Source organism: Dicentrarchus labrax, unplaced genomic scaffold (assembly GCF_905237075.1).
Source record: "Dicentrarchus labrax unplaced genomic scaffold, dlabrax2021, whole genome shotgun sequence".
Lineage (NCBI taxonomy): Eukaryota > Metazoa > Chordata > Actinopteri > Moronidae > Dicentrarchus > Dicentrarchus labrax.
The window spans coordinates 26,089,975-26,103,533 of NW_026136719.1; the positions used below are offsets into that span (position 1 = coordinate 26,089,975).

The 13,559-nt window shown below is 43.1% G+C and overlaps 1 protein-coding gene across 4 annotated transcripts in view; it reads left to right on the forward strand.

The window, feature by feature from the left end:
- chd9 (chromodomain helicase DNA binding protein 9) overlaps nucleotides 1-13,559 on the forward strand; it is a 69,776-nt gene that overhangs the window by 2,448 nt on the left and 53,769 nt on the right. For 3 of the 4 annotated variants that reach the window (XM_051380601.1, XM_051380603.1, XM_051380602.1), the window contains exon 2: nucleotides 2,177-3,864. In XM_051380601.1, coding sequence (XP_051236561.1) covers nucleotides 2,284-3,864 — 1,581 coding nt within the window. In that variant the 5' untranslated portion in view covers nucleotides 2,177-2,283. Of the gene's footprint in view, nucleotides 1-2,176; nucleotides 3,865-8,502; nucleotides 8,592-13,559 lie in introns of those variants that run through there. The other variant, XM_051380605.1, reaches the window with a different exon arrangement.

Genomic DNA, 13,559 nt, shown 5'->3' on the forward strand with positions numbered 1-13,559 from the left:
GCCTGTATAACGCAGAAAATTAGTTACAATGTAAATGATTGGGTCAAAATAAAAAACATATTTTCAGAAGTCTAATAACAGCTCAGCTTGAGTACAAAATGTATGTGATTATCAGATAAGTGTGAACACTTGAACAATCACAGGTGTGACAAATTATGATTAGTGTTCCATTATTGACTAAAAATCATAATTTATTTAACAGACTTCATTAACCTACTCAAAAGCTGCCAATCAGCCACAGAACACCGGTATGAAAACAGGACGGCACAGTGATGCAGTGCTCAGCAGAAGGTTCTGATCTGCTGGCCGGCTGGCTCTCTGTGCAGTTTGAATGTTGTACCTGGGCCTGAATGGGCTTTCTCTAGGTGCGTTAGTTTCCGCTCACAATCCAAACACATTCAGGTTACATGTAGGTTTATTGGTGACTCGAGAATTGCATTCAGGCGTAAATGTGAGCACGAATGGTTGTTGGCAGCCTGTCCAGCTAGGGCTGTGCGAAATGACCAAAATATCATATCCTGATATAGATAATTTCATATTCAGATAATGATACCTATAATAATTAAATGAATAAATAGTAGATATACAGTTAGCACAATTAGAAAAGGCATATTTCTTATTGCATTTGAATATACGTGACAAATAAAAGGCACTCACATTTGATTGTTCTTGTTTTATTTAAAACCTTTCTGCAACCTTAACTGTTATTCGTGTGGTGCCTAAGGACGCAAAGTGTTGTCCAAATGACAATTAATATCGCCTTAAAATCAGATTTGTGACACAACAAAATAAACAATAGAGCAGAATGTGAAACAATAGACATTTTTTTTTATATCATCACACAATATATACATGGTCATATTGCACAGCTCAATGTCCTCTGTGTCAGCTGGAAAAAGGTTCCTGGTCCAAGAACCAATTGTGATACAGATGTCTTTTAGTTTAATATGGACCAATCAGGCCACCTAGGTATATTTGAATGTTGAAAAGTTTGAATCACATTTTAGTGTAACAGCTCTATGTTGTACAAATACATTCATGTTGAGTCTGGTGATGTGTATTAGGATTTAGGGATATTAAGCCATGAATAAAACACAGCATTGACCTCAAACTGTACGTCTGCACTGGGCCTTATGTCCATCGTTATGTCCAGTGTTGTTTATGTAGTCATATTACTAGCTTTCAAAGTCATTTTGAGTGATTTATGACCAACAACCAGTGTATTTAAGAGAATGGTATACCGAAAATACAAAATTTCCACTGATCAGCCTGTCATTTGAAATACATATATTTATATTACTAATGAAAACAATATGCATCTCAACAAGCTAGACTGAGATACTAAAGAAATGTCTGTGCTTTTATTTGCCTGTGTGCATTGCAAGTCAGCATATAATGACTGACCTGGGTAAGCTTCTGTCATCTTCCGCTGGTCTGTGGTTGCAGAACACATACACGCATCTCTCTCTCTCTCTCTCTCTCTCTCTCTCTCTCTCTCTCTCTCTCTCTCTCTCTCTCTCTCTCTCTCTCTCTCTCTCTCTCTCTCTCTCTCTAAGGACCTCATCTGCCTCTGTCCCTAGCTGTTGAAATTCTATCAGCTGTCTGCACCTCCCACACATTCTGCAGTAGCAGGGTAGGCAGCTTCATTGGTTGGGTGGGTGGGGGGTTGAGGTGCATTTGTGTGTGAAAGGGGAGGGGGTACAGGAAGAGGCACCTGCTGATGGCTGGCGGTTGGTTTGCACCAGCTGCTTTGCTGCACACATGAAAGGCAGTGCTGATAGATAATTGACGGTACTGAATTTCTCCCAGATCCGTTTGCTGTAGCCTTTACCTGCCGTTTGAAAGCTTTTTTTTGTCACTCCATGGGCATTCATTTAATTTTACTAGCCTACAAGCATGTATTGCTGTTGAGAAAAGGCATCATAAAAATAGATATGGTGGAAAAAAATACTTGTTAAGTTGTCATATCAGATGGAATATTAATCATTTACGTGTTTGTGTTTCTGCTTCATTATTTTAATGAGTAATTTGTAGCTTGTTTGTAAACTGATCTGATGTTCATCTAGACCTGAATTTTATTATACAACCCTGCGTTGTAAATGACATTTAAATAACCGTGTATCCTTGTAATATTACAGTATTTTAATATTTCTTTCCCTTTTGTTTTTTTCGACAGGGACACAATATAATGAACATGCTGTAGTTTGTAGACAGCAAGGCTCATTGGGACCAGCTTGGATCCAGTGGAGTTCCAAAGGTGCCGCTTACCCTCCAGGCTCTGCCATGGACTTCTTTAATGACCCCAACCTCTTCGTTGGAGGTTTGGAAGGGCTGGATGAGGATGGCTTCCCCTCAGCACCATCACTTGTGGATGAGCTAAACCTCAGTGCTGACTTCGAGCCTCTCCAAGTGGAGCCTCTAGGTCCAGGGAAGCACCAAGACCTGATTCCACCTGTTTCTACCCAACAGGCCATACCCACTTACAGTGAGCAGATGGGTCACTACATTGGCATTAAGGCACAGAATCCTGTTGTGCAGGCATTTTCTGGTCTGGGGGGCACTGCTGGAGGACGCAGTGGCTTGATTGCAGACCAACATGGCCAGTACCACAATGCTGCCATGAGCCAAGTACCTCAATCCAACGGGCTGTTCTGTAACAGTGGCAGTCCAATGTGGGGCAACCAAGACCAGAATGGCAATATGTTCCACCCCTTATCTCAACAGCAGCAACATCAACAACAGCTTTGTCATCAGCAGCAGCAGCAGCAACTGCACAACCAGCAACTTCATGTCAGACAACAACAAACACAGCAGCAACAACACCACCCATGTCATCAACAACAGGAGCAGCAGCACAGAATGCAGCAGCAGCAGCTGCAACAACAGCCAAGTCATCAGCAGCAGCTGTTAAACCAGCGCCAGCACCGACAAATTAACACACAGACTATGTCCCTGCAACAACAGCAGCATCATAATTTCTCCTTTCACCAGGGAGGTCAATCTCAGAACCAGCAGCAAGTTCACCATACTCAACAGCAGGTTCACCTACCTGTAGGACGGCCAAGGTTCCATTCAAGGGCTCTGCCAAGTAAGTCTTATTTGGATCAAAATGCTTCTCTAAGTGGGACTTGCTTACAGGCACAGCAGGGTAGCTACCAGTTGACCAGGGGAGGTCAAGCTTTCTCTGGACCAGGGTCAGAAGACCCTAACCTGCCCTTCCCAATGCATTCATCATCTATGGTTCACCCCCTGCCCACATGCTCAGTCAGTTCTGCCACTGCTTACCAACCGCCTGTGTACCCTGCCTACCCTGGAGAGCCAGAAATACCCAGTCTCAGTCAGCAGTCTTTGTCTTCAGCCTTGGTGTCAAGACCCACCACCACCCCTGCACCCCTCACTTCTACAGGGCCTGAACTCTCAGGGACAGTATGTCAGTTTCCATCCGCAGCAGTCATGAGTCAGCAGCACACTAGGGCCTCAGTTAGTCAGGCCGAGGAATGTCCTTTCCGGGCCCTACGTTGCTCTGGAGAAACCCAGGGAAACTGTAAGTCATCTGAGATGTTTGGTGAATCTATGAGCTGTTACCCTATCATGACCAGTCAACTGCCCTCTGAGCAGCCCCAGAGCTGCGAGGCCATCAACACTAATGGATACCAAGCATTGGGAGACAATCTCCTGCCATCAGAGGCTCAAGATGGTGACTTGGAGGGCCTGGAGCCTCCGGACCTCCTGCCTGATCTTCTGCCCCAGCTGGAGGCTGCTCTTAGCCAACAGGATGAATCCAACTGTTCCTGGGCCGATTCCAGCCAAGAGAGGGGACATGAGCACAGGAAACCACTACCTGTTGAATACAAGGAAGAGAAGGTAATACAATGTTACAAACTTCCTTTATATTCTTAATAGTCCAGTATGGCAGGACATTTTAGCCATAATTAAGCAGAACAACCCTCTAAATATAATATTCACTCAAGTCTAATTTAAACCCACACAGCCCCCATTTCTTTTCTGTATAGAATAATAAGTGGAATTGGAGGTGGGTGAAGGTTGATGAGTTGAAGAAATTAGATGTTATATTTGCATATATATCTGCATTACTCTGCAGAAAGTTTCTCTGCAGACCTTAAGTGAATTGATGTGTTCTTCCCACTGCAGCATGGCACAGAATCTGGCCACTCATGTAATGTTTAACCAATATCCCAGATAGAACATGTGCTTGTCTAGTAGGAAACCTACAATCAGTGGAGTGGGGGAAGGTGGAGAGGCAGTACCTAGGGCCATCTGAAAGCCTTGTGAAAATGATAATGTTCTGTCCAGCCTGGCCTGTCTATCTGCCCAGTGCGCCGACAGCAGGTCAGGCCTGATTAGGCTAAGAGTGGCAGGAGTGTCTTCAGGACTTAGCTGTAAGCATACTTAGGGCTATATCAAGATGTGGGTCAGGGCAAGCCAGAGGCACTTGCACACTGCCTTGCTGGAGTGTGGGGGAGGTTGCACACTGTTGTGGTAGCTGCCCTCAGTTTATGTGTGTGTGTGTGTGTGTGTGTGTGTGTGTGTGTGTGTGTGTGTGTGTGTGTGTGTGTGTGTGTGTGTGTGTGTGTGTGTGTGTGTGTGTGTGAGAGTGAGTGGAAGTGCACATGTGAGAGAGCGGGCGGGAAGAAAAGAGTGTGGTGGAGGAGAGTGGTTAGCACTTGAGGGAGGGGGAGGGGGTTTGGGAGATGGAGAGAGCAGTAGCTCATGGAAAAAGAAGGAGAGCTTAGGAAAGAAAGGGAGGGAAAGAGACAGAAAGGAAGAGCATGAGAGGGAGAAGAGAAGCGGAGGGGGAGGTTGGGAGAATGCATTAGCTGGCTGTAACAGGCTTCAGGCGGTTCCTGGACCTCAGTTGGCTAGTAACTTAGCAGCATCCACACAGCCTCCTGGCTCACAAGTGACACATGACCGGCAGGAAAAACATTTCATCATGGTCTGCACACGTGAAAAAGAACATGTGGATTTCAACACATCCATGTGTTCCTTTTTGTTGTGTTTTTTTTCCCCCAGCAATGTTATTACAAAAACAACATATTCCGTACCAACAATTCAACATATTTTGTTGAGGGCAGCAGAAACAGATTTTCATAAGAGCACTTGTGTTTTCCATGGCTCGCTCGCTATTGACAAGGCTGGCAGTCTTTCTGATTGCCACTGACAACCCAGTAGTGTTGTTTGACATTATCTTACCAACCCCACATTTTCAGTATCAGCACTTACACTAGTGTAGCACACACTTTAATGATTACAATGTTACAGTAACCGTTTGAGTGACTCATTTAAATCTCTCTAAACAATGTCCTCTTACTGGCAGTAGACCCATTATGCCCCACCACTTCTGAAAGCAAACTATGCTCATGAGCCAAAACACAACCTGTGTTGAGTACTGGCTCGACTATCCCCCAACGGGCAGCAGGTGACAACAAAACTGGTGGTCTGCCTAACCAGAGCTCATCCACACAGGCCATTTGGCCATCTGCAAAGGTCCTTGATTGAAATGGGGCCACGAACCACAGCCATGCGAACCAGCCTCTCCCTGTCTGTGTCAACATCCAGCCCTGTGTTGATGCTTACAGGCTGACTGTGCTATTCATGTGCACTGATGTGTGAAGAGCCTGCTGATAGTGTGTTTGCTGAACAGGCAAGGCATCAGGGGATAGCTGTCCACTCTTCACTCCCCCACAGTGAATGTGGCTAATTAGGATTTCCAATGGTTGTAATGGTCAGCTGCAGCTATAATGAGCACCCGGGGTATAAGATTGAATTGTTGTCGCAGGATGCCATATATTCAAAGGTTAAACTGAGTAAAAATATTGTCTCAGGCCCATTTGTCATGGATCAAAATTCAATTGAACAGATGTTGTGTGTAGAAATCCTGTCCCATGAATGACTTCAGCAGCCTTTATGGACTAGCAGGCTTTCTCAGAGTTGGTAGCTCAAGCTTAAAGACATCAAACCCTCCAGTGAGACCGTTTTGAGCTGGATTGTAAATGCTTACATGTACTCATGTGAGTCATCAGAAAATCTGTGTGTGTGTGTGTGTGTGTGTGTGTGTGTCTTTCAAAATGTCTGTGCAAGTTAAAGTGCTTGTGACAGTACTGGGGTTACAGGGTATTCACATTTTAAGTATTTGATCAGGTATTTTGATCACATGGATAGTTACTTTGATGTGAATTTGCCAAAAATCTGATTTTTAACTTGGTCATTTCATCTGTGTTGTAAATGATTTCTAAATTGGAGTGCTATATTGCAACTTCTTTTATTACCTTATTGGTATCAGCCATGAGAAGCAGGTCATTATCGTATCTGCTGGAAAGAAAAAAAAATCCTACTGTGCACCCCCATTGATAATTATCTGAATTTGTTGTGTGATTTCAGTCATGGTAAACTACTATTTAATTCTAATTTGACCTTTTCTTCCAGAGATTTCAACTGCGACATCCAGTTAATTTTCAGTGGGAGATTTGTGTCTTCCTTATTTTGTATTCCTGATCACAATTCTAATTGTCTTAATTTGGATTTGATAGCGCTATATATGGGTACAAATTAAACTAAGCCCCAAAGGCAAAATGAAAACTGGTTTTGGAGTTTTGTGGGGCAACAGCAACACATTTAAAATATTGCTTACTGGTGTACTCAAACTGCCACCCTGGTATCAGTTCTGCCCTGTGGTACCTAAGGAGCCATCATTTCAGTTCAAAACTGACATGGGCCACGATGTATATGTGGGCACAAGAAACCAGGTTAGTGGGAGAAATCAAGTTAGAGCAATAAATTGAGAGAATGTGTTTAAATGAATTACAATGACCTACTATAAAATCTGTGTGACACGCAGCTGGCCTACAGATACATTTCTTTACTACATCGTACCTTTTGACAGTAGATTGGCAAAGTGACGGTGTATTGGTGATTTTATGGTGCAAATAAATGCTAAAAAAAATAAACGGAGACTAGAGCTGACAAAATTAGCCTCACTTTCTCTTCAAGTGTTTTCTTCAGGTGTTTCCTTTGTGACATCATATCAGCCTCACTGCATTTTAATCTTCTGGTTGATTTGTGCCCCATTTTTCACATATGTATTCTTAATGATTGGTTTTGCCCTGCTTCTACACTATGCTGTTTGTAATTTTCATCAAACCCGAGGCTTTAAATAAAAGAGTGCAAATGGCTCCCTAGCTAAATGGAATAGAAACCGAGATGGAAGTGAAGACTGATGGATAGTGATGGTCTGGGCTGCTGTAGCCACTATAGCCCCCCCTCGGCAGTGACATTGAGCAGGTGCCTCCTCCCTGCCTGCCTGCGTTGCTGGTTTAGATTTATTATCTGACTGGGTATGGGTGCTCAATCCTCTCAACCCTGCCTTGGCCTCTGAGCTGCACTGCGAGGAAGCAGTACGTGTGTGCGCTTGCAAGTAAGGTTGGCATGTGTGATATGCTAGTTGCTTCCTGGCCTCTCTGCGGTTTATATAACTCCTGGCCAACCGGCTGACCAGACTGGGCAGGCAATGCCCTAATCAGCCCTGAAACATGACACCATGCATCACCCTAGCCCTTACCCCACCACCCACATGTGCCACACACGCACGCAATTACACACACCCCTGGGAAACCTGCTGCTTCAGTGGCCACATGATAGGACTCATTCACATACTTTCTCTGATCACCTCCCCCCTACATCCATATACATATCTCTCTCTGGCATGGGTTATAGAGGAAAAAGAAAATCTTTGCTGTGTGTGTGTGTGTGTGTGTGTGTGTGTGTGTGTGTGTGTGTGTGTGTGTGTGTGTTAAAGTTGATGTATATGTGTGTGTGATTCAGTTGATATGTGTGCTTTATACTAGCAAAATATAATCACTCAATTCTTACAGATTTACCAACTATATAAAAAAAAATAACAGCACTAACAGAAAAAAATTATTAATTAACATTTAAAATTAACAATTAAAAAGAAGTCAATAGTGTGTTTCTCAGGTTCCCCTGGTTGTCTTTAGGTCATTACAGGAATGGATACATTTTGCAGCAATAACTTAACATTTGGGCATTTCCCCCAGTATATATGGCAGTTTCTGTATGTCTGTTCTGTTTTCAAATTCTGGGTGTATTTTCTCAATAGAAGGAAAATGTTCATTTCTCAAAGCCTGGCATTTGGAGCATGAAGTGAGGAAGTCTCTACCTGTCCTCTGTCACACTGGGAGCAGAGCCTCTCCTCCTCTGGAAGCCAGCTCTGTTTATGGCAACCCTACTCTACAGTGGTCTCTCTCTCTTGCTCTTGCTCTTGCTCGCTCTCTCTCTCTCTCTCTCTCTCGCTCTCTCGCTCGCTCGCTCTGTCAAGCGTTTCTGACTGTTTGCATCCGGCCTCATCAGGCTGTCTGTTTGGAGGCCTGCCAGATAAGGGTGGGGGCGGGGGATAGCTAAGGGTCAGAGGTAAACAGGAAGTCAGGCGGTCCTTGCCTTTGGCGGAAGGGGAGGGCTCTGGGGAGGAGCTAGGAGAGAAGAGGGAGGAGGGAATTGTACTTGGATTGAGTGTGTCAGAAGCATGTGGGAACCCTGCCAGCCTAAAGTGCACAGTAGGTCTGAATGTAAAGTCTGCTCTTTTATTCAGCTTTTCTTTCCTCGCGTCTCTCTCCTGCCTCTTTCTCCAGGGATTAAATGGCTTTTAATATTTTTCAGGGGTGATGGGTGGGTGAATATTTGCTCAGCATTCAAATGTGGAGGGTTTTCTGTGCGTGTGTATGTATGTGAATGGAATGCAATTTTAGGTTGTGACGTGAGACAACCTCCTTGAACTTGTGTTAACCTCTGACTGGAGGAGACAGGAAAGAAAGCTGGGTGATTTTATCACAGTGTCTCTGGGTACAGAGAGATCTAGACTCTTGAGGAAGACAGCATGAAAACCCCTTGTAAATTAGCCTCAGTTTTGTGTGCAGCGGAGGAAATTAGAAAAGGCATGAAGGGGAAATGACCCTTTTGCCCTTGTGTTTACAGCTGACATAATGATTGTCGTCTTGTGGTAGGAGGGAAGGATAGTCTGAGAAAATCTAGGAATAAAACATATTAATATGAAGTAAAGCTTGAATGTAGCTAGTGAAAGTCAGTGGGGCTGCAATATGTCTGTTGTTCTGTCCAACTTGAAGCACGGTTTTCTTTACCACAGTTTGACTTTGACAGACCTTAATGTCAGTCACATTGTCCAAAGAGACGGCGGTTGGCTCACTGGTTACTGATTTGTAAGTTCAGCAAACAGGTTTGTGTCAGTAGGAAGTCATTAGGTAGTTGCCATGGACGCCTGTGTTGTAAGTCGAGACTTTGTTTATTGAGTGTTCAGGCTGGTATTTTACAACACTCAATTTCTGTTGACAGTGCAATTCAAAAACTCAAGCCTCTGTTAACTTTTAAAGAAGAAAGATCACTGTCGAAACGGGTATGTCATTAATCTATCATCACTCACTGTGTAAGGAGTTAAGCTACAGTACCGTCATACAAGCTCACAGATCTCTAATTTAGAATAAATAAAGACGAAGGAATAATATTGGTTGTAGATGTTTAAAACGCCTGATCAATAAAACCTTGTCTTTGTGGCAGATTTTCTTGGATAGCCTTTAAGGGTACGTTATGCCCATTTCATTAGGGGTGCACAATTAATAGACATTTTATCAAAATCACAATATGACCAACTGCAATATCTAAATTGCAGAATTGGCAGTATTTTGATACAGGTAAATGTTTGACAAAGCATATTTATAATGGAATACTGTAGTACTGTAGAGATGCCCTGGCCAGCATATCTTTTCTGTTTGGTACAGACCCCAACAAATGTCACGTCATCCTGATTTTTAAATTCAGGATTATTTTTATTTTCAGTGAAAATAAAAATTGTGATACAAAAATGATAATCTGAGCTAGACTCTTATACCTATCATTGCTTACGTTACCACATGCCACCACTTCTACCAGAACCAGTAGTAGTTCTGTTACCTCAGAAGAAGAAGATTTTGAATAGCAAATTTATTTTATTTTATGTTGGCACCTTCTGTGAGAATGTACTCCTAAGCCTTCAGATCTTTAATGTTTTTGTCCAATGTTTAACCAAATTTTTACCAAATTAACAAGTAGAACTTACAAGTGTGTGTGTATAGATATTAATCGATGCATATCAGGAAACTGATACAATACAACAACAGATCCAAACCCTGTGTATCAGTACCCATTTGTCAGCCTAGCAGACATAAGTTTAAGGGAGGGTATTATCTGTTTGGTTAGTCTGAAATTAAATGAGGAACTGCCAGTGAAAAATGACATGCTAATTAATGTACAACTCAAAATATGACAATTCACTGTATTCAGTCTGAGTTTAATTAAAATGTAATCTTAACTGAATCAAATTAGCTTTGAATTGACGTCTGGGTCTGATTTTATAAAAAAGGACAAGGAAGAAAAGTGTTTGTTTTTGTGTTAAATTGTATTGTATCATCAAAAAGGAATAGATGCACACCTCTAAAACCATAATGTGGTCTACTGAAGCAAAACTGTTGAGATACATTTTTTATCTACCAGATAAACTTGCAGGTGCAGTCAGAAGGAAAGTATATAAACTTGACATGAAATAACTGACATTGTGATTGATAAGCCATTGCAGTATGCATTTGTCATCAAATGGTTTTAGTTTAGCCAATGTTTTGTATTGAAAATGTTTATATTTGTAGGAAAACTGGTAATGGTAGCACTATCGGTAGTTCTTTCTTCTTCATGTTTTTTAAGTACAGTACACAGCATTAACCTTTCTTTATTGGTCAAGTTGGTTCTTTGTCACCACTTGCTGCTCTGTCTCACAGCCTGGCAGTCACTCTGATTGTCATGACGATTATTGTTCTGAACTGAGTTTAATTCTAATTATTTACTACCACAACTGGATAACATGCAGCAACTGAACGATACTGACACAATCCAGTTCACCTCTGACTGTCCTCCCAGATAAAGACCACTGTGTCTGTATCTGCTCATGTCCACCAAATAATCAAACTGATAATCAAAATAATCTGACTCACAGCACAAGAGGTGTTTTGTTAAAAGCTCATTCTAAGGTAATGAAAACACCATTCTTATTTTCAGGTGATTATACACTAATGAAAACATACCTGAATGTTATTCCATATTCCATTTCTTTAAAAAAAATATATATATTGGGGCTTGTATTGCCTTTAATGAATAGTGACAGCTGAAGAGTGATAGGAAAGGGGGAGGATGACACTAGGCCTGTAGCGACAAGTCGACGTCAAAAATACGTCAACGTCAAATTTTTTGCGTCGCCGCTTCGCCACAGCTCTACACACACACACACACACACACGTGGGAGACCAAAACATTGCAGAATGGAGGATGAAACAGAAACATCCTCACAGAATTCCCAATAAAAGCCCCAATAAAAGAAAAAGTCCTAAAAAGAAAACACCCCGCCCTAAATCATCGAAGGTATGGGAATACTTCAAATTTAGTCCCAAACGTAAAGGTGTGGTTATTTGCGCTCTGTGCTGTTGTGCTGGTGTGGTTTGCCAACTCCATTTGGAGATGTGGGAGCATCTGGGGCGGCGGAGACGGTGGCAAGTGGGTGCTGGCGTTGGCTGGGTTGGTTTCATGTTTGTGTGATGTGTTGTGTGGCTCGGGCTATGCGCACTTCGGTGGTGCTGACTGGCTGTCTTGGCTCTCCTTGCGGTTTGTTCGTGCTGGGCTGGTGACTAACGTCAACGTTGGCTAGCTACTGGAGCCTAGACAGCTGTGTTTAGCTAACTTAAGTTATCATCTAATGTTGGCTTGAATGGTAGCTGTCTTACGGCTGCAGAACACAGCTATCTATAGTAGCTAACGTTGGCTGGAGTGGGCTTTGGCTGCAGGCCTGCTGCAGGCGGGCTGCGTGGGGGGCTGGGGTGGTTGGCTGGCGCCACCGGGGCGCGCTGCACGGGCATGAGATTGATTTGGCCAGCGTTGGTGCTTGTTGTTGTTGTTGTTGTTGTTGTTGTTGTTGTCTCCTTCGCGAGTGGCAAAGAGGTGCCTCCGTTTCAGAGAGAGAGCTAAGATGCGTTGGTTAGCCCAACACCACCAAAGTGCACAGCTGCTAGATCTATCTAACGGTAGCAAGAAGACAGCAGTAGCTTTTAACGTTATCTGTCTAACTTTAGCTAACTCACGGTAATCGTCCAATTAGTCGTTAGATTAGTCGACTAATCAATAAAATAATCGCCATATTAATCGTTTAATAAATAATCGTTTACCCCCAGCCCTAGATGACACACAGCAACGGGCAAGGGGTCAGAGTTCAACCCATGGCCGCTGCAGCAAAGACTCAGCCTTGATACATGGAGCGTCAGCTCTACCAGGTGGGCTACCCAGGTGCCCCTATTATTAGGGCTGGGCGATATGACTTAAAAATAAAATCTCAGATTTTTTCACACCAAACCCGATTAACGATTTGAATTGATTTTTAGCAACATTTCTTCCACTCGGCTGCATGCCTCTGCTTGAGGTGCTGGAATAAATTCGTCTTACTGCTACCTTTTTGGTTGCAACAGCTTTCAAACAAACTTTGCAGTGGGTCATGGTTTGTTCGCTGTCAGACGCCACAAAACCAAACCAGGTCCAAACAACCGACGACACTGTGCCTTTTTTGGGAAATAGAGTAATTAGTAATGTAAAGTGGGTAGTGAAGGTCTGTGTGCCTTGCCTCTACCATTCCAGTGGAGACTCACTGCACAGACACCTGCCTCACACTGAGCAGGAGGTGGAAATCAGAGCAGGGGGTGAAAAAATCCTTACTTCATCATATCCTGAAGGCTGCAGGTCGATTACGCACCGGCTCTGTCTTGCTTGTGTGCAGATGTACGTAGTTGCCTCTGTGTGTGTTCCTTTTGACGCAGGCTTTAGCCCTGCTCTCACTTTGCACTGCTTCAATAATGAAGGAGTTTGTAAAGGTCTGGCAGTAAGCCCTTGCTAAATTCCCCTCCACCTCATCCCTCCCCCTTTCCTCCCCTCGCTTTTGGTCTCTGTCTGGCCCTCTCTCTTTTGCATCCTAAGGGACCTCCCCTCAGCTCCACTCTTCAGTTTGAACCAAAGTTCCCATTAATGAATGGCAGCATCCGGCTTCCATGTTTTGCACAGTTCAGCTTTACTTTACTGCCTGGTGTCTGTCCTGCTGTGCCATCTCTGATTCAGAGAGCACCGTGTCATTACTCAGAACAACCGCAGTCTTTAAAAAAAAACAGCCTTAAAGAAGAAGGTTCACAATTTTGTTTGTAACGTACTGTACACAAGAACCTATCAATATGCAAAACACATTTAATTCCTCTGGGGTAGATGAATCATAAAGCACCTGTGAAATTGTGACTTCTTTGGAGGCCATCTGTGCTGTTTTCCATGTTAGTGGCAGAAGAGTCTAATTTCTAGGGAATAATCACATACTGTTATAAATAAGTTATCTTTTGATTAGATTTTTGAATGGGGTGACCCCGTATGTAGTTTAAATTCCGGTTTATTACAACATGGAT